Here is a 27,137-nt window from a genome sequence, read left to right on the forward strand (position 1 = left end):
GTTTTTATATTGAAATTAAATTTAAAATTTAATTTCTAATAGCCATTGAGTTATTAACTTTTTTGTGAAAGTTCGAAGCTTATGGTTTTTTGCATTGTTTTATTTCGATTTCGCATGTTAATCGTGATAAACTTTGGGTGTTGTACTTTCTTCGCTTCAATTCAAATAAGTCATTTATCTTTTGGTCTGACAGATACAGTCAGCAGATGTAGAGATTTATTCCTTATATCAATGTCAATAAGAATGAATGTAAGTTTAACTTAAACTTGAACTCTCGCTCGCGCAGTAGTTTGTTGTGATAGGTTAGTAAGTCGACTACTTAAAGTTCAAAGTTGAAAGGAATGTGTGACAACTTTTCACCGCACAACATAAAGATGAACCACGCTGAACTGTTTCATCAAATTCAATGACAGGGGGGCGCTACCATCGTTCAACTATATGGTTTCCAACATGACAAAAATCGGAACCAGCGATCCGGTAATGACGGTGGCGCCCCGCTGTCAATGTCATGGATAGGACAGTTCAGTATAATGGAACTATAATTGGTACGGTCAGCGTCAAATAGTTCGTGACAGTTGACACTCAAAGTGGCCAAAAAGTTGACAAACAACCTTATTCCAATTGTAACAAAGACGTGTGAACTTATTGGCTATTTGACGCTGACTGTACTTACTTGTGTTCAATATAAAAGATGAAGAAATGTTATTGATTTCAATATCCGCATTCGCAAACTTTTATGCAGCCATAAATGCTGTTCAGTTTTGCAAGATAATGTAATTTGGAGACATTTTTATGATTAGTAATTAAATCTTTGTGATTTACAGCAGTCTTGACTGGTGGTTCGCGTACATTTATGGTTGGAATCCCACTGGAAGCAAAATTAAATGTTAGTATGTTAAGTTAGCATTTATGCCTGGAGATAATGCCGTTTTAATTTCCATGTGTTTAGTAAATTAGGTAGTCTTATCCATTAGCTATGTACTTCTGCTTAGGTTGCGAATAGGTATGATATAATAGAAAAAATACTATCAACCGTTGATAGTAAAGTGACAGTTATGGGACTATTCCCTCTAGTTCACACCGCTGCAACTCCGGTGTAGCCAGGATCTACAGCTTGACCGCCAATAAAAACCCAACCAGTGAAGGTCAAGTTTATCCCGGGGGCAATATGTGATAGGTTTAACTAAACTGAAACCACATAAAATGAAACGTTAACCTAACACAGCTCAGTGTGCCAGATTTGACCCATTGCCCGCCAGATGCGGTATCTCGGCCGATATTAATATTCCATGGTAATTCATGGTATCGGTCATTGTTTCCGCGGCATGGCATTATCTCAACCCCATAAATTTTAACCGCACGGTTACCGTTAACTGACAGATTAGGACGTTATTCATAATCCGAACTCGGAGCTGCTTTAGATTTTATCGGTTTTTGTTTTGGGGATTACCTAAGTTGGTTAGATGAAAGACTGGATGGCCTCATTGCAATATATCTCCTGGCCAACTTTTACTCTTCATTTTTTTTATTACAATGAGAGTTTTCAAGATGTAGAATATTGACGAAGATTTTTTTTTATTTGTCGTGTTCCTGTAGTAAAGACCAAAAATGACCTGATGATGATGACTTAAGAAAATAAAATTTTTAAATTCCAATAATAGAAGTTTAGCCAATTCGAAAATATTGCGTTGTGAGGACGGCATTGTGACATTAGTCACATTTTTTACGAAAGTGTTAAACGTTAAAAGATGTAAGTATAGTAAGGCAAAATACCATTTTACTATTAGGCCTGAATAAGTCATACGTAGTTGTTATTTTTCTTACCATGCGATAACCACCTGTCAAATTAAGATATCACCCTAACTTCAGTGTATTGTTACCTCGCCCGTGTGTACACTGCCTTACAATGATTACTATACTCAATCCCCAGACTCGTATATAAATACCGAACCTATATTCAGTGTCTGGGTCCGTTTGACCCACAGTGTTTAGGTTATTAGAAAGCGAGGCTACTAAACGGTTAGAAAATGCGGTTTTATCGAAATAACAAACATTGTCCGGTTAATAGCATGATTGCAACTCACTTGACTTACAGTTGCGTGCCAAGATAATGTGATAACTTGGCACAAACAACAGCACATCAACCTTAACACTGTGGCGCCTTATTGTTATTGTAATAGGCACTATTTTGCAACAAAATATGTAAACTTTGATTTGCTTTCGACTGCACTATGGTTAGAATGTTAGAATGCTCATGGCAATGAATTTAGAGGAAATTGGTTAGTATTGTAGATTATTATCTTTACTGTCCGTAAATTGTTATGGTAAATTGTTTAAGTATGTATGAGATGTGATTGCTCCCTAAATGTCAGTAGGCCTGCTTAGTAAAACAACTGAACTATGGCTCAGAGGTTGCGGATCGGATCCCACTGGGGACAAAATTGATAGTGGTATGTAGATACTCGTAGTTACCCTTAGAATATTCATCGTTTGGAGTATACTTATACATTATTTATGCCCGTATTCACAAACGATGCTTGCTTAAGTAGAGCTCTGTGATTGGTCTTGTGTCACCCTGTGCATCCACGCGCACTGTGTGTGAGACCTCATAATAAGTTTGAGAATACGGGGTTAGTCACTTATCGTTGCTATATTATTCTGGTATCTATGATCTGGTCCTCTGAATTAAGTGAGTGAGCCTAAGGCTGACTTGCATCATTTCGTTGATCATTGAGTTTAACCGTAACGTAACTATAACTTTAACCCGTGTTTTTGTATGGAGTTTGACTGACTTTTGATGTTTATTAAAGTTTAAGTAAGATGGTGCAGTGCAAACCCAGGGTAACTTTTTGAGCAACAGAAAACGAAGGAGATGAAGGATTACATTTGATATTGCTAATAAATAATTATGATGGCATTTCCAAAACTAGCATACACACAACTGCTGTAATCTAACATAACTAATCATCATCATCATTTCAGCCATAGGACGTCCACTGCTAAACGTAGGCTTCCCCCAATGATTTCCACAATGGCCGGTTGGTGGCGGCCTGCCTCCAGCGCCTTCCCATATTATATTTAATACGTTAACAATAACAATTTGCACCTGGACATCAAGGCATACCATGACTCAGTTACCAGACTGTCGATGGTTCTAATACAAATACGAGTAAGTAGCTAGTAACTACTGCGGTTTGCAATTTAGCTCATAATTGAACCGCAGTAATCGCCGTTATAGATAATTGAGCTGCCCTGGAAAACCTGGGCGAAGCTATTACTGGTTATTAGGTTTACATAACCTATCTAGTTATTGGAGATGAGGTTGGGGTGTAAACGACGAGTTGGGAAAATAGAGTTCAGATGCTTTTGAGTTGAAGTCAAGAATGAAATGAACTATTTTTACACTTTCTTATTTTCAGGTTTTAAAATTTAATTAAATACCTATGTACCTACTCTGTAAAAAAATAACGTTAACTGGAAAATTTTACTGTACAAGTAAGCTTAGCAATAAAATTGTGAAACTCGATTTTGACTCAAGTTTGTAGGTAACTGTTTGAATTTAATATTTATTTTACCAATCACAGGCTTGAATCTAGTTTTGGACATTGTGTCAGAATACGCGCCTAGATAATCTGGCCTGAAATGGCGAAAATCATTTATATATGTTTGAAAATTATAAATAAAAAATCGAACTGCCTAAGGCGGGAATTGAACCCACGACATTTCTATATACTTATTTAGGTAAGAGTGTACACAACGTCGCTATAAAGATGTTTTACAGTATTTATACAAGACATTTCTTCAATCCGATAAGGTGGCAATTTTGATTCGCCTTTACCCAAGCCCTGCGGCATGTCAACGGCTTATGTACGTAAATTGGTGTGAAACTGTGCAAGAAAATTGCGCAGGCGACTTTCCTACGCCCTAGCCGACAGTGAAAACAATTGATTTTCGACCAGAGAAAGTTGTCTTCAAATGCTACGTGCGGCTCAAATTTGGGCTCAATGGCGCGGTTTTAGGGAGAAAATTTTGCATGGGTTATGGTTCGATGTGGATTTCTATTATCGTAGGGCTCCCACGGCAATATCGTTTTGCGGGATCCATTAATCTCGCAAAACTGGATGTGAACACACATGTGTATTTAAATTCGAATCACAAATTCGAACGGATCGGTTTTTTGCGGGACATTACAAACGGGATGTTCGTGTGAACGTTAATATTAAAACACGTATTCTACTAACCTACCGTTAACTAACCGTTTTTTGCTGGAAAGTAACCCTTTCCAGCAAAAAACGGGATGTTTCCGTGGGAACAAGCTCTTAGTAACTAGACGCAGCGATCAATGGATCCCCAATGGGGGACCAAAACTTTTAACTCTACAAATGTCGCTTCTTTGACTATGCAAAATTTTAGTTGCCAAATAATTGTATTTAATCTAAATTTAACAATTTAAAAAATATATAAATGTTATTACAGTTTTCCGCGCTGAAAGAAGTAAAAGAGCTTTTTTAACCCTTTATAGGACGGCCCATACAAAGTGGCCAGTAAACTGGACAGTCACTTTACGGCCGATAATTCAATGATTTTTGTAACAATGTTGAACCTTATGATCATAAACGATTGCCAATAAAGCACACTGGCCTAGAAACGAGCCAGCGCTCAAGGACGTCCCACGCAATCAAAAATTCGCGCTCTTTTTTAAGGTGGCCTGTCAACTGGCCACTGTGCACACCCGTACTAGTACTTGCTGCCATTGCAAGCAGACGATACATATTTCCGAGTGTAGTTCAATGTAAAAACATGTCTTCGTAAAGAAGATGAGTAAAATAATAATGTTATAGTATATACTTTATCATCACGTGAAAATATAAAAGAAAACCGTAAAATAAACATGTTATTTTTGCAATTAAAAACAGACTAGTGTGTTGAAAAAGCCTTATGTAGAAATTACACATGTGAATTTGAGGTGGTCTCATATTTATATATTTTGATTTTTACACACAAATTATATCGTTTTATACAGAGTATATTATTATTTTTTATAATACAATAACATAATAAGCCCAAATATACGGGTTCGGTAGTTATACCCCATAATTATAACTTTTTAGGTATTTTTTCATACAAAATTATGTATATTTGTGGATAATGTATATAATAATCCTGAGTTTATTGAGTTTTCATTCACGTTTTTTTATTTTATAACATAATATTGTCTCTAAATTATTATTTAATGTTTAATTTAGTTGACAAAACTTTTAATTTTGTTTGTTTCATGTTATTTTTGGCTCAGAAGAAGAAATACAATCATTTTATTTGATACTTTGTTGAATATTATGTTTTTAGGCTATTTAAAGATTGATAACTAAATACGCAATCATTTTATTTAGTTTAATATGTTATTTACATAAAAATAACCGGTTTTTTTTATAAGTGTCCAGTTTACTGGCCAGTGATTTCACAGGAATAGTGGTGATTTTAGTGATGCAGAACGGTCAGTGGTCAGTATACTGACCACTAGTTTTTTTGGATTTTCTCGTAAAATATCTAGTTTCTGATAATTTTATTAATACATGTTGTTATAAATAACGCTATAGAATATATATCCACTTAGAAATATAGCGAATTCAAAAAAAAGTTAGGGTGTGCGTTAAAGGGTTAAAAGCCTACTTGCATAATAAATGATTTTGAATTTGAAGTGGCAAAGAAGATCCCATATCTTATTTTAAAAAATTTAAACTCTGATCCTAAATCCATATCTCTTCACCATCAAATCGTTCATGTCATATTACGAAGCATTAACCATAATTTATCGTCGTAATCAAATCATCAACAATATAACGATCGGTCTTATAGTCCTATTCATTCGCCTCAAATGGTGTTATCACTGATGCTATCAGCATTGTGAATGAACGATGTGGTCCTTGCACTTTCTCTCATTGTGCCGAACAGTATGGTGAGGAAAGTTACGGGCTATTTAATACTGGACAAAAGATATGAGTTATTTAACGTTACTTCGTTACAAAACATTATATCGGTGGTAAAGGGAATTTATACAACACGTGGACTTATAGCATAATGTTATGAAAGTAACGTTTACAAATGCACATGTAGTTAAACCAAGTTGAATATTTTATCCCTTTATAATAGTTACATGCGCGTTGAAAGCTAGTTTAGTTATAGTGACGTTAAGTATGGATATGTGTAAAAAAATATTGATCAACATGCGTGTAGTATAATATAACCTAAATAAGTATAACCTAGTTGTTATAGTTGTGGCAATTCACGAAGGCGGGTGTGCTTAATATGTGTGGTGGCTCGCTACTGTTCGTTTTTCAAAAGTGTACACGTACACATACAAGTAAAGCTCACTGGCCTTCGTGAGTTGCAAGAACTACCTATACATTCTTACTTGCCCATGTTACCTTAGTGTAGTTAGAGTTAGAATACCATGAAGGTATATGAGGGGAAAACTTTTTTACTAAAGGTTAACTGTAGGATTGCAGAAAGATAAGCATTTTGCATCTGCTTGACACAATAGCTAATAAGTTTTTAATACTGTCCATGTTAAAAATATTACATGAATGAATAAACACATATGTACCAAGACTCTATGTTCTCATGGTATAGTATTTATCGTCAAGTTATAATAAAGTCATAGCCATATGTACGTGTTCAGGAAGTGGATAATCGCACGTTTGACTTGTGAGTCACAGGTTTTGAGAATCGACGCTTCGCATATAAACTTACATACTAATATGATACATGTTACTTCAGTTTAAGGTCCAATATACATTTTAGTTAGGTAGGTAGGTTACCAGCATGCAATTTACAAGAATCTGTATATTCAAAACTGCATATTGGTAGTCTTTTAAATGCATTACGAGGACAAATCGAAATCGAAGGAGTTTCCTGCTTATTCCGATGTTCAATATCGAGCACGTAAACTCGGATTTGCATAGAAATCGATATTTGATTCTGTTTCCGTACCGCCAGACGTGCTGGCAACTGGCAACACCGTACAAATGGCATATAAGTCGAAATTATTAAGTAAAATTTGCACTACGCACATTTGAAATTAAGTTAAATTTAATAGTGACAGGAATTTACAGGGAAAGGAATTGGGGATAATTAGCTAACTCTGATAAATTGTTTCGGCTCATTCAAACTGTTTTTTTTACCTTTAATTAATTTGGATACGTTGAGCTTTGAGTATCATTTCACCACATTTTATAATCTTAATACAGTTTAATAAAGACCTACTCTACTATTTTTTAAAGACTACCCGTTTTGAAGAAACTAATTTTTCGTTAACATTGTAATACTTGTCGAATCTAGAATATCAATAAAAATATGTTTACTTACTTTTTATTTGTTGTTTTGTCAGTTGTTTAATTCCTCATTCTCCTTCATTCCAGGACCGCCCTGGCAAAGAGCAGACGCCGTACAGAGAGGGCACAAGCCCTCACACACCAACATGTGACCACCGAAGCGCCGACCAAAACACAAACCCTCTTCAAATTCATGAGTCTCCCAAGATTACATGATTAAGAATATTTATTGTACTATAATAACGAATCTAGTCGCCACAGCACTTTTTAACACGAAGCAACTTTAGACTGTATTTTAAAAGGGTAAAGTCGATAATTGAACGATTGTCGAACTAGTACAAAGATTAAGGAGTTGAGAGAGTACAAAAGGAACACTAACGTCGATTTAGAAGTAAATTGAACATCTTAGAAGTTCCTGCACACAAGAGCCAAAATGTCTACGAGTAAGTTTACCTTTATTATCATGATGAGTGTTTACTATTAGTTGTTAAAAAACTTCATGAAACATATAACTGTTTTTATAAAACTTTCTCCGGGCTTCTAATGGGACACCTTAAATCCATTGGGCATTGTCAGACACCTTTAATAAAAGCTTACAATGTCTGACACCAGAAGGTTTTCCGAAATGACCTGAGTTGGTTCAAGCTACACTGAATGAGAGTAAATTATACGCCAATAATTGCTGACAAAATCAAAATTATATTATTTTTTACTTTTTAACACTTCCTTCCCATTCAAGATTCTTCTTATCAATTCCAGGTTTCGAGCACTCAGCCATGAAGAGCAGCTTCTCGCTGTCGTCGCTGGGGACTGCGCCGGCGCCCCCTGGCGGCCGCTGCGACCAACTGGAGCGGCCGTACCACAGCCTCACTAAAAAGCGGTGAGTTTTGTTCTCCATTTGGTCAGAAAGTTCGCGTACTAGCAAGATTATAGAGCAGTGTCTCGCTGTCGTCGCAGGGGACTGTGCTAACTAGAGCGCCCGTACCATAGTCTCACTCAAAAAAAGAGGTGAGTTTTGTTCTCCATTTGGCCAGGAAGTCCGCGTACTAGCTACTAGACTATAGAGCAGTTTCTCGCTGTCGTCGCTAGGAACTGCGCTAACTGGAGCGGTCGTACCACAGCCTCACTTTTGTTCTCAATTGGGCCTGGAAGTACACTTACTAGCTAGACTATAGAGCAGTTTCTCGCTGTCGTCGCTGGGGACTGCGCCGGCCCCCCCTGGCGGCCGCTGCGACCAACTGGAGCGGCCGTACCACAGCCTCACTAAAAAGCGGTGAGTTTTGTTCTCCATTTGGTCAGAAAGTTCACGCACTAGCTAGACTATAGAGCAGTTTCTCGCTGTCGTCGCAGGGGACTGTGGTAACTAGAGCGCCCGTACCATAGTCTCACTCAAAAAAAGAGGTGAGCTTTGTTCTCCATTTGGCCAGGAAGTTCGCGTACTAGCAAGATTATAGAGCAGTTTCTCGCTGTCGTCGCTTGGGACTGCGCTAGGAGCGGTCGTATCACAGCCTCACTTTTGTTCTCAATTGGGCCTGGAAGTACACTTACTAAAGCCTGGTCCGTGAGCACGTAGAATTTTGTCCACTGACCCCTAGCTATCCATCCTTATCGCTCGCGCGTAATTATATTGCTGTCGCGACTGTGCGACTGGCACCCGCAGTGAGTGTGCGAGCGCGATAGCAACATAATTACGCGCGAGCGATAAGGATGGGTAGCTAGGGGTCATTGGACAAAATTCTACGTGCTCACGAACCAGACTTATAGCTAGACTATAGAGCAGTTTCTCGCTGTCGTCGCTGGGGACTGCGCCGGCGCCCCCTGGCGGCCGCTGCGACCAACTGGAGCGGCCGTACCACAGCCTCACTAAAAAGCGGTGAGTTTTGTTCTCCATTTGGCCAGGAAGTCCGCGTACTAGCTAGACTATAGAGCAGTTTCTCGCTGTCATCGCTAGGAACTGCGCTAACTGGAGCGGTCGTACCACAGCCTCACTTTTGTTCTCAATTGGGCCTGGAAGTACACTTACTAGCTATGCTATAGAGCAGTTTCTCGCTGTCGTCGCTGGGGACTGCGCCGGCGCCCCCTGGCGGCTACAGCCTCACTAAAAAGAGGTATGTATAGTTTTTTAAATTTTTCACGTACCAGCCAGACAACCTGACTATTCCCACCTCTCGTTCCTACCGCTGCAACTCCTGTGTAGCCAGGATCTACAGCTTGACCGCCAATAAAAACCCAACCAGTGACAGTGAAGCTCGATGCAGTCCCGGAGGAAAGTTAAATTATCACTGAACTCGCAACGAAATTGAATCAGAAGAGCATAGGAGTTGGAAGTTAACAATGATTCGACTGCCCCCCAGCTCCATTAAAAAGAGGAAGAGTTTGTTCTGTTTTTCACGTACCTGCCAGACAGTAAGTTATCCCTAGGAACTACGCAACCTTCATTGGGTGGGTTTCATTAGAGGCCAAACTGTAAATCCTGGCTCTACAGGAATTGTGCTGCAACGGTGGGATAATGCCATACGAGATGAACTCTTGAGTTTCTAACGCTCTCATAAATTATATTATTTTCTCATTTTAATTGGGCGGAGAGAGAGATTGGGGCGCACTCTTAGCGCTTTCTCAAACTATCTCAAAACTCTGTCAGTCTCAGGCACTTTTATTATTATTTTATGCCTCATGGTAAAATTCCATGGCATTAGTAAAGTGATAACAGCGGATAATATAATCAATCTCATTTGTTATCTCTAACCCAATTTCACTGTATTACGTAGGTTCAGGTACCTCAGTTTAGTACCTAGGTAGTAAGTACTTACTATGAGTTTTGTAACTATTCTTTTGATTAACCATACTTCCATTAGTTATCTATTATCTTATCTGTCTGTTACCTTTTTAAGCCATAGCACTGAATCGATTTTGATGAAATTTCTAACAGAGACCTTCGGAGATGACATCGAACACCCCACCGTGTGCCTCGTCAGCACAACCACGACCACTTTGTAAAGTGTCCGACTAAGAAGAAGTAACAGAGACATTTTACACTACGCTTCTAGTCCCAAACTAAGCAAAGCTTAATATGGGTACTAGACTAGACAACGGATATAAACATACTTAAATACTTTTTTTTGTAAATACATACATATTATACATAGTAACACCCAGACCCGACACAGAAATTAAAATTCATCATTTCAATTTCTGCCCGGCAGGGAATCGAACCCGGGACCTCTCGGCATAGTAGGTAGTCCGTCCCGAAACCACTACACCAAACGGCCGACATAACAAAGGATAGACTGATTGCATCCCGGTTTTTGAAAGGGTCTTTCTGTGACAGACCAAATTTTATGCTGCGGTCACAACCTGGGTCCTTACACTTATTTCTTTTTATTTGTATCTTCTTCTTCTTTACTCGACCAAAATTTCTTCAAGTGTAGAAATGTATGTTTATTTTAATTCATTCCAGAAAGGAGCCATGCCGCGAAGCGTGGCGCCGGAGCTGGGGCTCCGCAGCGAGCGGCGGCAGCGCCGGAGACGACCTGTGGCCGTTACTGCAGCACCACTACGACTACATCATGGACAACCAGATCATCGACACCTGCAAGGTAGCTCTTACTGCTTGGCAATAAGGCTCTCATTAGATAGGCGGCTAGGTGGCGAGCGGCGGCAGATGACATCTGCAAGGTAGCCCTTACTGCTAAGGTAGCTCTTCATCATCATTTCAGCCACAGGACGTTTACTGCTGAACATGGTCCTCCCCCAATGATTTCCACATCGCCCGATTGGTATAGGCCTGCACGGTCTTCCTGCTGCCTTATGAGGTCGTCACGTCGCTGCATTTTCCGGTACATGGCCTCCACCCAGAACCTTGCTGCCCCATCGGCAGTCAGTTCTGCGTACTAAGCGCCCTGCCCATTGCCACTTCAGCTTGCTAATCCGTCGGGCTATGTCAGCGACTTTAGTTCGTTTTCGGATCTCCTCATTTCTGATTCGATTTCGTAAAGAAACGCAGAGCATAGCCCTTTCAGGTAGGTCTTACTGCTCGACAATAAGGTTATGTGGCTTTGTTTCGGTGTCAGGTGGTTACGATTTCACGCCTCAAAAGCTAAAACAATTTGACCACTTATTGATCTCTATCATGAAAATATCCATAATGTCCATTCCATAGCAACCGCCTTTTGTGACTGTTTTCCTAGACCACAATTACTTTCAAGGTGAGTCTTCACGGTCCACTCCTGAAAATAGATATTCTCTAACTGTATCCTTAGCAACCGCTTATTTTTCTGCCTGCCACTTTGCCCAAGTTGATTTGTCCTTAAACCACCTTCATTTTATCTAAATTAGTCACCTATTTGACTTCAAAATATACATTTTCGTATCTCTGACTGCCGAAGTAAAAAGTCTGTCCATGGAGCATTTACATTTATTTCAGTAAAAAAAGAGATTTAAATAAAATTTTAATATTTTAATTGCATAAATGGTAACGAAATCTATGCATCTCTTAAGAGAGATGCTGTCTAGGATGGTACATCTGCCCTGTAAGTGCCTATTCACTTTCGCCTTGAAAAGGATCATTTCTGCTCATTGATTAAGATCAGGCACTAGGCACCAGGTGCGATTGCGGTCAAATATCTGCCTTGTCACGCATAAAAGAAAAAGAAAGGAACATGCCTGTTTTGTGTGTGAATTCTTCAATCATATTAATCCAAAATACATCTCTAGATACTATTAAGATATCAGATTTATATGCAACTAAGTATTAAATAATGAGGTCTCGCTCTTGTTTCCAGGAAGCAAACGGCGAATTGCTATCACACAATTCGTCAGCTTTACACCACGGGCCGCGGCTGCTGAACCCGACGTCAGGATTCAACCGGCAGTGGTCGCTGTCGCAGCTGCTCGCGGAGTTCGGCGAGCTGTGCCAGTGGCTCACGCACGTGCAGGAGGAGATCTACTCTAGTCCCGAGAACCTGTCCAGCAGGAAGCTTAGAATGGTGAGAACAAAAACTTCTACCTGCTTTAGGAAAGGAACCTATGTAGATGCTCCAGAAAACTCTAAGAACGCTAGGAGAAGATCCATTCTAGTTCTAGAAATTGATCCAGAAGGAAGCTGAGGATGGTAAGTGAACACGGAATTCCAGCTGGTTTTATTCTTCTGATGACTAGAGACACGATTATAGCATCGAAAGTGGAAGCTAAGTCTTTAAGTGCTTCTTTTTCCTCTTGTGTATGGGCTGGAGAAACCCTGATGTTAGAGGACGCTGTGCCTAGCCATCAAATCATCTATCGTCAGGTGGCATATGAGTTTTTTCTTTAGATGGTCTGATAATACTAGTCTGGTAGAAGCGTCAGGGTTCAACCAGCAGTGGTCGCTGTCGCAACTGCTCGCGGAGTTCGGCGAGCTGTGCCAGTGGCTCACGCACGTGCAGGAGGAGATCTACTCTAGTCCCGAGAACCTGTCCAGCAGGAAGCTCAGAATGGTGAGTGTACATGGAATTCCAGCTAGATTAAGTCTGGGACCCCTGAAGACACGGTAGAAACCAGTAGGAAAACAGGAGACGATCTATTCTAGCTTTGGTATATAGTCCAGCAGTAAGCTAAGGATGGTGAGTATATAAGAGATTCCTTATGGTCTCATTAGTTCTTAGAAAGAGACTTCTAAGACGCTAGAAAACAGTCAATCAGGAAAAGAACGAGCAGGCTCGTCTTTGAGTGCTTCTTCTTCTTATTGCGTATGGGCCAGAAACCCTGGTGTCAAAAGATGCTTTGTGAAGCCATCCAATCATGTCCATCGTCAGGTAGAACCAAAAGTTTTCGTCAGGTGATAAAGCAGCTCCTTCTGCAAATATTCTTCTTTCTGGCTTAATTGGGTGGTCTCTGGTAATGGTTATAGCCTCAGGGTTCAACCAGCAGTGGTCGCTGTCGCAGCTGCTCGCGGAGTTCGGCGAGCTGTGCCAGTGGCTCACGCACGTGCAGGAGGAGATCTACTCTAGTCCCGAGAACTTGTCCAGCAGGAAGCTCAGAATGGTGAGTCCAGAGTCATTAAAAATGGGACCTCTAAGGACACGCTAGAAACCAGTAGGAAGCAACACCACGAGAAACGAAACCGGTAAGAAAAGTAAGAGATGATCAGCATTTTTTTCTAGTCCTGGGAACCGTTCCAGCCAGAAGATGAGGAAGCCACCTTGTCTATACATTTAAGAACGCGACACCACTGGACACCCTAGAAGTGGGAGAACCAACAAAGCAGCAAGAGCTAGAGAAACCCTGATGTTGTCATGATTATTGGCTAATTAGTTATTGTTATGATACAATTGAAGAGGCTCAAAGCCAATACACCTACAATCGAGCAGGTTAGCATATAGTGCTCCTTTCTCTTCTAGAGTAAATATGCTGGTAAACTCCGATATTCATAAACACTAATCATCTGATGCTATGTATATCTGTCTATGGTATCCATCGCCAGAAACTTTTTCTGCAGTTTAAGTTTGTAAGCGGAATTTAACTAATTCAATTACTCCCTTTTTCAGAGTCGGATGTCGGAGTTGGTGTCAGTAGAGCCCCGACGAGCTAAGTTCATGGAGCAAGCCACCGCCATCTTGGAGAGGATACCAGAAGCAAGCGCGGAGGTAATAACTCTAGTTAAATTAAATAACAATATAATTGCATTGGTTCGAAGTTATTAATTCTATTAGAGGTAATGTCCTCAACGAGACTCATTCATTACCGTAATGAATGAGTCTTCGAGGGTCTGAACTGTCTGAAGATCGTGAACCCTTATTGTTCCCTTATAGTGCTCGTTTCACGGCGGTCTTATTATGCTAAAACAATAGAAATATGAGATTTTCATTTCAAATTAAATTCCAAAGATTCCGTTATCACCGAATAATTTGTGAAATCGATGTCCTGCCACGATGTCTGGTAAATAATAATATTGTAATGTATTTTTTAAGGTAACATGGCGCATGGAACATCTGAACGTGAAGTGGGAGGGTCTCCGCCTGCTGCTGAGTCCTGAACAGCAGCATAGGGACGGAGATGGCTCCGACACTGTTGGTAAGCAGTAATAAATAGTTTTGTTTAGAATTTATTTCAAGAAATCGATAAATATATCACCCAGAACTATAGATGACCCACGCTGAACTGTCCCACCAAACTCAATGACAGGGGGGCGCTACCATCGTTCAACTATATGGTTTCCAACATGGCAAAAATCTGAACCAGCGATCCGGTATTGACGGTGGCGCCCCACTGTCAATGTCATCGACAGGACAGTCCAGTATTTTGGAACTATACCTCACTGTTTGATAGAGGCGCAGGTAACATCTAACTTTTTAGGTACTACTAGCGACATCTATGAACTGAATTCCGGTTGATTAGTTGTGTACAAAGTAGTTTAGCCAATGCGGCATAGATGGCGTTTTCATCACTAATGATAAATCTACAGTATATTACGAATAATCCAAAAGATGGCGCTGTCAACAATTGTTTTGTAATTTGATTGGATATAGGTGGCGCTAAAGTCGATTTCTGTGTGTTGGCGCCTGCCACCGCCGTAAACTGTGTCCCTATTCACCTGAATGTCTCCAACTTCCTCATTGGCCCTAGAGCAATTCCAAGTATACCATCAATAAAAGCCTAATTAGAGTCATCAAACCTCTCAGTCATTCAATTAGAGCCATTAGAACTTCATAACTATGAGTTGTTTTCTGTGTGTAAGCTGAGGACACGTGTCCCCAGCTGACACATCTGTATCTTCGTAAATATTTATGCTACGATAATGTATTATACCTCAAAAATTACAGTCGAATCCAAATAGTAGGCTTTCCAATTTTCAAGACTTTAGCTCAAATACTGTTAAAACCACGATCAAAAAACTATGTGCGAGCTGGAGTACCGTGTCTCCAGCTTACACATCTGTATCTTTGTAAATATTTAAGCTACATCAATGTTTTATATCTCATAAATTAAAGTCGAATAAAAAAACCCGACTTCAAATCTTTCAAAGCTTTATCTCGAACCGTTTTCAAACTACGAACCGATATGTATGTGTAAGCTGGTGACACGTAACACACGGTGGATTATTAAAACCGTATAAGTTAGAGTTGCGTTTTAAAGATCAAATAATTCGTTATAATTAAAGTACACACGAGACATAATTTCAAATCTCTAGGCCTCTTAGTTTCAGAATTAAAAGCCAAAAACTATTTTCCCGCCAAATAATTCAAATAATGTGGGTCGACTGCGACGTTGCCGTTCCGTGCGTCCACTAGAGCAGTCGAATTTGAACCTAAAAACTAGTAACGTTTGAATCATTTTTATTTGTAGTTTAAATCATTTAATTTCGATTATAAGAATTTTAGACTAGGAGCCGGCTGATTTGTGTATTGAGTACCTAATAACCTATATTTTATAAATAAATAATAATAAATAATGGTTGAGTCCCGGGAAAGGACGTAGGATAGATTTTATCCCGGTTTTTGAAATATGATAAAGATTTTCATCATCATCATAAATCATCTGAAAATTATAAATAACTTGAAAAAATCGAGTATTCGGGTAGCCCTAGTGATACTCTACCTCTGGGCTTCGGCTTGACAGTACTTTTTGGGAAACCTTGTATATGTCGTTATGTTCGCTTATTCTTGTAGTTAATTTTTTTTTATTTGATTCTTCAACAAAAGAAGAAGAATTCAATGAGGGTTTTCGCGATTGGAAAATCCGCCAGATGGCAATACGTAGACGCGAGGTCCAAATGCTGCATGATTGGTTATTTTTGACATGACATTGACAGATATGTAAAAATCCACCAATAACGCAGCATTTGGACCTCGCGTCTACTTATTGCCATCTGGCGGATTTTTCAATCGCGAAAACCCTCATTGTCAACTGTGTCATATAGCAAAATCTGTTTGTAACCATAGAGCAAAATATAGTTGTTGCCCATTTTTGCCACTTGACGTAGCAGAATCGTGGGACTTCACGGTATTTAAATAAAAATTAAAGTGGTTGCGTTTAGAAACGCCACAAATATTTGAGCCTTTGGAAACAAGTTCGTTACTTGTATATTAAAATATAATTTTGTTTTACCTAGCTTTTTCTTATTAATAAAATATAGGTTATTATGTACTCAATACACAAATCAGCCGGCTCCTAGTCTAAAATTCTTATAATCGAAATTAAATGATTTAAACTACAAATAAAAATGATTCAAACGTTACTAGTTTTTAGGTTCAAATTCGACTGCTCTAGTGGACGCACGGAACGGCAACGTCGCAGTCGACCCACATTATTTGAATTATTTGGCGGGAAAATAGTTTTTGGCTTTTAATTCTGAAACTAAGAGGCCTAGAGATTTGAAATTATGTCTCGTGTGTACTTTAATTATAACGAATTATTTGATCTTTAAAACGCAACTCTAACTTATACGGTTTTAATAATCCACCGTGTGTTACGTGTCACCAGCTTACACATACATATCGGTTCGTAGTTTGAAAACGGTTCGAGATAAAGCTTTGAAAGATTTGAAGTCGGGTTTTTTTATTCGACTTTAATTTATGAGATATAAAACATTGATGTAGCTTAAATATTTACAAAGATACAGATGTGTAAGCTGGAGACACGGTACTCCAGCTCGCACATAGTTTTTTGATCGTGGTTTTAACAGTATTTGAGCTAAAGTCTTGAAAATTGGAAAGCCTACTATTTGGATTCGACTGTAATTTTTGAGGTATAATACATTATCGTAGCATAAATATTTACGAAGATACAGATGTGTCAGCTGGGGACACGTGTCCTCAGCTTACACACAGAAAACAACTCATAGTTATGAAGTTCTAATGGCTTTAATTGAATGACTGAGAGGTTTGATGACTCTAATTAGGCTTTTATTGATGGTATACTTGGAATTGCTCTAGGGCCAATGAGGAAGTTGGAGACATTCAGGTTCCCTATTCTATAAACTCTATCAAAGCGCTCTTGTCACAGACTCATCGCTCGAGCTGGACCTTTTTTTCATAGCAACGTAAGCACCTGTCTTTTTGTTTCAATATTAGTAAACAAAATATCTTCTCACAGATACCGCACACGAGCTCCGTTGCCTTCGCCGCTGGTTACACGGCATGGAGGGTCGTCTCCCGCCGCCGTCGCTCGCCGCCGCCCGCGCCGCGCCCTACCACGAGTTGCTGAGGAAACTGAGCGAGCATCAGGTCAGTGCAAAAATCTTCTTCTTCCTCGGTCCCTGATGAGGATCGCGACCACAGATAGTTTTCCTCCACAGACTGCGGTCATAAGCTGTGTGGACCGCACGATGCAAATTCCCGCCCACCGTCTTCCTCACAGCGTCCGACCATCTCGTCGGTGTCAGTGCAAAAATAAATAGATAATAAAAATAATAGAAATAAAATGGCACATTTTCATAGAAATATTTCAACCAGTTATAGTGCGCTTCTGGACGTAGCAGCAGCAAAGAAGAGCACCATTTATAGCTTCTTTCATTCAGTCTCTGTAAGATATTGTCCAGAGAGCTTATGTCACATTTCAGAAACGAAGTTCTCTACTTGCTCCATTTTTTGTCGTTTCTGCCACAGATTTTTTTTTTCGTTGAAGTGCTATTTTGGTTTGCTCTTACTATCGGAGCTAGTGGGTTACTCCGAGAGCAAGGCAGTGTTTATCTTTCCGGGTTATTTAGTGTTAATTATTACAATGCCACATGATATTAGAAGTAACATACCACCAACCAACCTGGACAGCCACAAAAAACGAAAGGAAATAAAGGAAAACTTAACTAGACAACCTTCGCAAGCAGAAATTAGAGTAGACGATACATATCTATTCATAAAACATCGTTCTGGCACCGTTTTTAAGTATTAAATGACCCAATACCATCACCACTTATGTATTTACCATATTTATAAGCAAACTAGCTTTCCGCCAGCGTGTAATATTTCGGTTTTTTATATAACCTATGTCACTCGGCAATAATGTGGCTTTCTATTGGTGAAAGAATTTTTAAAATCGGTTCAGTAGATCCCGAGATTACCCCTTACAATTTAACAAATATACAAACACACGAACTTTATCTCTTTAGAATATTAGTATAGATCAGCGGTTCCCGAAAGGTGGTCCGCGGAACCCTGGGGTTCCGTGGAAAGGCGGCAAGGGTTCCGTAAAAAATATTATCCCACGTTTCGTGACCGACGTTGTTCGCGCGCACCGACTTGTTTACGCACAAGGGAGGGGCAGGGCGTGCGGGCGGAGTAGTACATGGGTTCCGCTAGGAAAAGTATAATCAATTAGGGTTCCTTGGCAAAAAAAATTGGGAAACCCTGGTATAGATAGATGAAAAAGAACAAAACGATTGCACTTGTCTAAGCTCTGAGCTAAAATAAAACCAATGTAAACGTTTAACTGAACATCCAGAGCAAGTCGTGCCTGTCATCCATCAGGCCGGCGTCGTGCGCGCGCGCACCTAACGATCGGTATAAATCGCGCGATGCCCTTAATTAGCGAGTGGAAGACCGGCTTTGTAAACTGAGTTTATAAGTATTATGCTGGGGTTAGTGCATTTTTTGCTGACGGCTGATGGGGCAGCAAGGTTCTGGAGTAGAGGCCACGTACCGGAAAGCGCAGCGTAGGACGTCCACCCACAAGGTGGACCGACGACCTCATAAACCGGCCATTGTGGAAATCATTGGGGAGGCCTATGTTCAGCAGTGGACGTCCTATGACCGAAATGATCTGTTCTATTTCAATGAAGTCCTTGTATCACTGCGATCGAATGATACGATGAAGCAGTGGTAGGGTTAATACTGGGACGTGTAAAAGTGCTTTTTAAAGCCTATTTGCAGAAATAAATGAGTTTTATGAGTTTTTTATGATCAACTAGCTTTCCGCCCGCGGCTTCGCCCGCGTGGAATTTTGTCTGTCACAGAAAAACTTTATCGCGCGCGTCCCTGTTTCAAAAACCGGGATAAAAACTATCCTATGTTCTTTCCCGGGACTCAAACTATCTCTATGCCAAATTTCATCAAAATCGGTTGCGAGGTTTAAGCGGGAAAGCGTAACAGACAGACAGACAGACAGACAGACAGACAGACAGACAGAGTTACTTTCGCATTTATAATATTAGTTGGGATATCGATCTTGCACAAACAATGCTTACTTAAGTAAAGCAGCAAATCGATCGCACAGCGTTGAATAGAGCTCTAGAGCTTGCTAGAGCTGTGATTGGTTCGTGTGTGACCCTGTGCGTCCACGCGCACTGTGAGACCTCATAGTAATGTTTGTGAATACGGGCGTAAGTTTGTTTTCTATGACGTCATTTCGCTTTTTCTAATGTGCAAGTCTCATAGATGACAAGCGTAAAGATGTTAGAACACCAGTGATATTAAATTACCCTAGATTACGATAGAAAGCCCAAGACATATTTTCTGCAATTTAGTTGATCACTTTCATTGAAACTACATGTGTTACACTTTTCTACAATACTGGATGTACTCAACTTTGGGCATTTATCAGTATTCATATAATTTACTTCAATATGTAAATAAATAAATTGATAATACAATTATTGTCTACAATTTCAGACATTTAGGTCAACATATTTTCTCCTGTTCAGTCAAGTAGTCTACATAAAGCATACATAAAGTTATACATTTTTGTTTCAAACAAAATAACACTTAAACTACTACTACCTACATAAGATTCATCATCATCATCATCTCAGCAATAGGACGTCCACTGCTGAACATAGGCCTCCCCCAATGATTTCCACATCGCCCGGTTGGTAGCGGCCTGCTACCTTTATGAGGTCGTCTGTCCTACATAAGATCTACATAATAATTATCAAGGAACAACAAACTGTACAATATCTATTTTGTTCACAACGAAACCTGTGCAAGCGCAGCCACGTTCTACTCGTGTTTAATAAATACCAAATTCGTGTCTTCGATTTAGTCCTTAGAAATCGAATCTAAATTACATAACCTTTGGAATTTATCGGTTGCATTATCCATAAAGGCGGTCTTATCTCCGCTGGTTACTTTCTATCAGTCGCTTTACCGTATAAATAACGTGTTCAGGTCAACGGTGCATCGATGGTTGTCTTGCACAAATTGGACGCTTATCTAATGGGTTGTGGTTCTGGTTGGCTATTCTCTAACTTTGTTTGTTACACCATAGGCTATGAGCAAAGTCTAAGCCTAGCTTTCAGTTATGCTGTATTCATAGCGAACGAAACTGTGCAAATACCTAAGTAATTGAAACTGAAAAGAGGTATTAACATCAGTTTATAGGTAATGACTTAGTGCATCTAAAAAGTAGAAAAAAAGGTATGTTCACTAGGTATGTCTAGTTTTGTTGTAACATTGAAAACCTTAAGAAAAAGCATCATTTTTATTTTATTTAGCGTTTCTTAAAGATTTTAATGGGAGCTTTTGATAATTTTTTTGATGTTTACTTATTGCCTACTCTTTTAGCTGTCGAACCAATTCACTCGTATGCTTATAGGCCCTGTACATCGGTAGATATTGCTAAATAAATGATTCCACTCGGACTCAGAAACCCAAAAAATTCAATTAGGTACCTGCAATTTTTTAAAAGTAGCGATTTAATGTTTTATTTCAGTGGATGTGTCGATAAAATTGATCATAATATATTACTGCACCCTAACGGGTCGGACACTGGTGATCAGACACACTGTATACGGGGTACCAGCCAAATGAATGTTACATAAACGTGTACTAACAATATTTTGTTTCTCAGCAACAAAACCATGTAATCGTGCGCATCCTACAAATAGATTAATAAATTGAATCAAAGGTCATAGAAATGGCCATCACAAGTCAGCTCTCGTTTCACGAGCGCTCGCTAATTTGACGTCGGTTTAGTGTAACAAAGATTCATATCAGAAACGTCTGTTGCTGTGATTGGCACCTAGAAAGCTCAGATCGCACGACTCCAGAATTAACCTCTCACAGTTTGTGTGACAAGAGTGATAGCTCAATTACATAAGACAATTCGTTGAATCATCCAATAGAAACAATTATTGTAGTCATTTCATTTATACATCCTGTGGGGCGATTGTTTTTAATTTACAAACTGTTGTAAAAAATAATAAAATGCCAATATTAAATTGATTGATCTTTGTACTATTAATCCAATAAATGTACATACCTCAGTTAAATTATGATATCACTTCAAAGCTGTATTTGCTGTTGTCTGTACCCCTACACAAAACATACTAAAATATGATTAAGTAGGCATGTACAATCAATGTTAGGTATTTTCACGTTTAAGAATATGTTCGGGTCATTCCATAAAAATCTGTATATTTTCGACGTCATTTTGTCCGTAACTTTTTTAAGATGCTTTTGAATACTTTATTAGTGTAAATTATTGTTTATTAATTAATTATGTTATGTCTAAAAGGGCCAGTCACTTTATGCTTTATTTTAGGAGAAATTATAATTTTCAATTTTTTCATACTACATTACTCCTATATGACTTCTAATAAAGTATAAAACTTTTAACCTTAACATTTATAGATAAGTTAATACACATAATGTAGTTGTTTTGTTATTATCACTATATAAAAAACATCATTCCCTAACTAGTAATTTAGTCCCAAGTGCCGTTTAAAGCTAGGGCCTGACGCTCTAGGGACTGACGATTTGGAGTAAAACTTAACACAAATGCAGATTAACTTTATATTATAAGATGCTTAATACGATGTGCCGAAAATAGCCAAAAAACCACACGTAAATACTATTAAATTATATACAATTTCCTATTATAATCAATAAAGCTACTCAACTAGGGACTGACGAAGTGACTGGAATAACACATGTTTCGGTAACAACTGGCAGGTTTGCACTAATTCAAAAAACGGCTACCGCAAAGCCAGTATGGTCTGAGGATAACTTCGTATCGTACTTTAAACTCAACTAAATATCATTCACTCTAATTACATATTAAAGCGCAAAATTATAAAATCAGTGCGTGGCGAGGGAATGACGCTAAAAACTGTAGACTCATTTTCAACTAAAGAAAATCAAATTATTGTTTATTGAAACCGCAAAATATTAATAGAATTTGGTGTAATATACATTTAAATAGATTATTCGTTAATTAAAACAAAGGATAAAGTTGATGTTTTTATAAATGTGGGTCCCAAAACACAAACTTTTGGAGTACGGACATGCCTAGGGAATGACGTTTTGGGTCATTCAAAAGGAATTTAAGATGTTTTAAAAATAGTTTCAAAAAATATAAATGGGTGATGAATAAAGCACATTGCGAGCTGTTATTTAACAATTTGGGAATAAAATATTAACTAATATTTCATGTGAAATGTGGCGCGGACTAAGAGTTGACATATTTTTGTGGAATGACCCGTTCAAGTAATTAATTCAGACTATCTTTCGAGTTACTAATCCAATTGGACAATTTCTTTATGTATTATAATCGCTACAACTTCACAATAAGCGACCTTACCTAGTTTTTAACCGACTTAAAAAAAGAGGGGTTTCTAATGTTCCCATGACTTAGCTGTTTTCTTTGGGATGCCTATGAGAATTTGATTATCGCCATGAACTATCGCGGGTAATGGTGCAGTTGTTGAGGAGTCATTGCCTCGTGGGAGGAAAGCAAGGGGTCTAATGATTGATCCATTCTATATATCTTCTTTGTCTAAACACTAGATTGTGGGGTCTTTTCTTGGAGAGTTAAATTTTAACCTTTGATACAACCAATGGCGCATAGCGAAGTATTTTGTCTAAAGAAACACGAGATGTTTGTAGGCTTGGAGAGGTAAAATTAACCTCTAAGTAACTGATAACGGCACATAGTGAAATATTTCGGCAGCTTGTTATTGTGCAATTTACATATTTTGGCGCTATTTACCTTATAGGGCAAGTCAATGGGGATAAGCGGAAAAACCCATACTAGGCAACAAAATCTATAGATTCTTTGATGAGCTGGGAATTTGTGTAATGGTTTACTATGACTTCCTTTTGCTGTTAATCTCAGTATATAAATGAAGCGAGTGAGCTAATTACACTAAAATTGATCATGCATGATCATTTTTACTGTTTTTAATGACAATAAAATGATTTAATTAAGATCAGCGAAAGTATCATTATTTTAAAAACTCGATTATTTTTCCGAAAATTACTTACCTACTTAAAATGTATGACAAGGCTAATATTCTGAATATAAAATTGATAGCTATTTTACAACGTAATGAATGTCGGAGTAAACCAAAAATAATCCAGTACAATCAAGTATTATGGCCATCTTTATGATTCGTAAGAAACGGGAAGTTTCTTTTGTACAACTTCATAATAAAACTTTATATGTATTATTATCATTATATCGTTATCCGGAAGCATAATTATTACAGTACTTTGATTTATTGTATTACATTGTTCACTAGGCCTAAAATCGTCTGTTTTCGCATTGTACAACTTCTCTCTCCTAAAATAAAATCGTAGACATAATGTATGTATAAGCCATTGATCTTAGCTGACTTCTTCTCAGCACTGGCAATGAATAAATGATAGTGCACTGGCCTACAATATTACAATAAACACGAACAAAGACAAAATAGAATTGAGAAAGTGCCTAAAAGTGATCTATAACAAATAGTACTTACTGACCTGTACGTACATACATACATTATTTTTCTGATTTAACTTTTCCCATTTCATTTGGGATCGGCCCTCCTTGGTTCCTTCTTCTAAGGCGCCTAGAAATGTATTTTACAATTACCGGCTAAAGCAAAGTCGCCCTTATTGGTGATGATGAACCAGTCAGCCGTGAACCAATAAATCGCTTAACCCAAGATCAAATCACCAAAACATGACCCAGTTCGCGACTGGTTTAAGTCATAATAAATTTTCTCTGTCCCATTGTAGGAAGTAAATGCAAGGTCTGTTTGGCCAGAGTTCTGATAAATGAATTTATCATAGCGAAAGATCGGTCGGTAGCTGCTTTCGCTCCCGCGGGCGAGATACGGCGATTTAATAACAATAATTAGGTGCGCGCACGCATTTAATAGTTCTACGCTACTTCTTGTAGGGCTGTGCTAATTTTCTGCTAGATTTGTTGGGGGAAAACAACGTAGGTACCTACTTGCGTGCAGAGGTTTTTTTTTTTACTACAAAGGAGAAGGTTTTGGTCCGCATCGTACCTGCTGGAAAGGAATGTGAAGGTCGAAAAGGTGGAAACAAGCTTCTCATAAATTAGGTACCTTTAGAATCGTCGAGATATCGAAAGCACAACACCCATTGTAGTACCTACCTACCTACCTAGTACTAGTATTCAGTTCAGTACCCTGTTAATAAACAAAATTGTAAGCGTCTATCAAAATATATTCCTTTAACTGTAACTTATTTTGAATAGTATTACCGGCATTACATAAAATTTTATGCGTGTTTCAGCAATGAAACAAAATTATTTAAAGTTGGAAAATTGACATCCCTGATGATTGCATTTTACGATGCGTCGATTTATTATTTGATACAGAAAATTACAGAAACAGGTCAATGGAACTGCGGCATATCTACAATAAAATGTACCATTGTACGATTCAAAATGTACTGTGTGTAATTGAGTATTAATGATTTGTAGAGTGAAGTATAGTGGTGGAAATATTATGAAACATAATTAGGCTGGGTTGCACTATCTTACATTGACTTTAACAAACGACAAATCTCATTCAAATTCCATACAAAAACACCGCTTGTGGTTGTAGTTTACGGTTAAAATAAGGTGGTGCTTAAATTAACCTAAACCTTTATGCAATAGTAGAGCAATAAGCATTTGAACTAGGAGGTAGTTAGGTTATATGTGAGATGTCTTAAATTAGTATGTTTTGGAATTTCAAAGTCAATAGTGTAAGGTCATTTATACAAACTATAAAAATATGTCAGAAAAACATTTAAAACCTTCACACTAAGATGGACGAAGCCGCTTTACAGTAATCGCCGACGATGCTTAATAAATTCTCTGTTAGATTTATGCTTACGTCTTATTCTTTTTACATGCCATAATTAAGATGGAAACACCACAATAACCACAGTAACAACCTACTTTACGTTGTAAACTATTATTCTACGATTATAAAATTCTCATGGCAATAGCCCAACATCGCGTAATAAAACCGCAATTAGCCTTCGCATAAGTAATTGGAACACCCCGTTGTTAATGGTAATAAACATGAAGAAGGCACGTGTAGCTTTACATTGTAAGGTCTTATGCAGTTGTAACAGAGGTGAATTTGCAACAGAAATGTAGAGACTGATGTGCTGGCGTTTGTACGTATAGCACAAAATCTCTTCGCATCAAAATTTCACGCACTTTGGATCCACAGCATTATGTAAATCAGCCAATCAATCAAAACGATTCACAAGCACTGGAGAAGAAACTGTTGGCTAATTGTAGTCATCCATTCATTCATTTTTTTTTACCCCCAACGGGGAAGCTCTTGGCCTGTATCTCACCTGATCGTAAGTGATGATCAGGCCGAAGGTGGAAGCGAGCTTCACCCGGAATCCTCAACCACAGAGGAACTGGCTATCTTACCTCTTAACTGCCGGAACACAACAATGCTCCTTATTTCTCGAAAGTTATAAATACCTAGCTTTTTATATTCCATGTCACTTTAAGAAATGCAAAACGAAATCTGTTTAATTTTGGATCTGTTTAACGTACATTGCCGTACGTGGAGTAAATATATTTTTTCTTTTTACAATTACTGGCTGTTACCGCCACACTATGGTCTACGCGTAAATAATTTCGCGAACGAGATTCAGAATTCAGATGCAGTGGGTCTAGACAAAGTGCAAATTATAATCGCAAACCAGTCGAAAAGTGGTCGAAAAGCTCCTTTTTTGTATGGAGTTTTGATGGATTCGATTTTCGATTCGATCAAAAAGTGCGTTTTGTCTAGTGATCTCTGACGTCACGTTTGACAGATGTCATCGGTAAGATGGCGGCGAGAGTTTACGAAAGAGGTTTCGCTTCCACGCGAAAACCATTCCATCTTGATGGTAAAAAAACAGATTAGAAAAAACACTGATGTGACTTATGATTGGATTAAGCTTACTTTCTCATGTTGGTATTACGTTTTATAGATCTTATCATTGTAATGGGTATATTTGAGATTATATGCGGGACTGATCTCATGAACTTGCGAAGTTGAAACTATTTAATAACTGCCTGGTCGTATAGTTTTTGATATATAAGTATCATAAATAAAATTAATGAGAACTGAGATTAAGTTCTTATGGGGAGTTGACTATTTTCTTTCCCTCTGAAATGTGCGCTTAAAGTCGCATGCGCAGTCAGTACACTGTCAAGGCATTTGTGAATGTTGTGATAGATGTTGAAGTTTACATTAAATAACTTTTGAGCCTTTTACATCCATCCACTGCCAGCCATTTTGGTTAGGTCGTTGGTCCACCGAGTAGATTCATCCTACACTACGTTTGCAGAGTTATGGTCTCCATTCGAGAACCCGCCTCGCTCTACTTTTCGCTGGTTTTGCGATAGATATGGCCAACACATTAACTTTCCATATTTTTGGAAGATGTCTGTTTTTCTGTCGAATAACTTCATTCCAGATTTCATCTCTCAATAATACTCAATATCAAAGACTTCCAACTCAACCATTACACCTCGGAAGTCATTGTAATCACTTCAACCTAGCGGTAGCACATTGTGCAGAATCGAGTACAAGCTCAAAGCCGGGTGGTGTCGACTGCGCCCACCAGGTGGCGATGCTATCGCGCGTCGTCGCGTTCGTGCTGCGCC

General features: G+C 38.6%; 2 protein-coding genes and 1 long non-coding RNA gene across 4 annotated transcripts in view; all 3 read left to right on the top strand.

Moving 5' to 3' along the window:
* LOC135081523 (uncharacterized) overlaps positions 1-8,205 on the top strand; it is a 162,355-nt gene extending 154,150 nt beyond the window's left edge. For both annotated transcript variants that reach the window (XR_010259212.1, XR_010259211.1), the window contains 2 exons: positions 7,419-7,774; positions 8,091-8,205. This is a non-coding gene — a long non-coding RNA (uncharacterized LOC135081523). The remainder of the gene's footprint in view (positions 1-7,418; positions 7,775-8,090) is intronic.
* A 913-nt stretch (positions 8,206-9,118) lies between these two features.
* On the top strand, positions 9,119-12,436 carry LOC135081860 (uncharacterized). The gene is made up of 3 exons (XM_063976643.1): positions 9,119-9,204; positions 10,789-10,927; positions 12,113-12,436. The coding sequence occupies exons 2-3, from the start codon at positions 10,898-10,900 to the stop codon at positions 12,434-12,436; spliced, it is 354 nt and encodes a 117-aa protein (XP_063832713.1). The 5' UTR covers positions 9,119-9,204; positions 10,789-10,897.
* A 186-nt stretch (positions 12,437-12,622) lies between these two features.
* Positions 12,623-27,137, top strand: part of LOC135081862 (uncharacterized) — a 212,057-nt gene continuing 197,542 nt past the window's right edge. Inside the window, exons 1-5 of the mRNA XM_063976645.1 lie at positions 12,623-12,802; positions 13,125-13,349; positions 13,853-13,951; positions 14,276-14,378; positions 17,400-17,530. Of these exons, the coding sequence (XP_063832715.1) occupies positions 12,623-12,802; positions 13,125-13,349; positions 13,853-13,951; positions 14,276-14,378; positions 17,400-17,530 (738 nt within the window). The remainder of the gene's footprint in view (positions 12,803-13,124; positions 13,350-13,852; positions 13,952-14,275; positions 14,379-17,399; positions 17,531-27,137) is intronic.

This window comes from Ostrinia nubilalis, chromosome 20, assembly GCF_963855985.1.
Source record: "Ostrinia nubilalis chromosome 20, ilOstNubi1.1, whole genome shotgun sequence".
Taxonomy (NCBI): Eukaryota; Metazoa; Arthropoda; class Insecta; order Lepidoptera; family Crambidae; genus Ostrinia; species Ostrinia nubilalis.

What these genes read in the sequence shown, in the direction of transcription:
- LOC135081860 (XM_063976643.1), top strand. Translation starts at nt 10,898, where the DNA reads ATGGACAACCAGATCATCGACACCTGCAAG. An exon ending in AGATCATCGACACCTGCAAG is followed by an intron (nt 10,928 to 12,112) that starts GTAGCTCTTACT and finishes TCTTGTTTCCAG; the next exon opens with GAAGCAAACGGCGAATTGCT.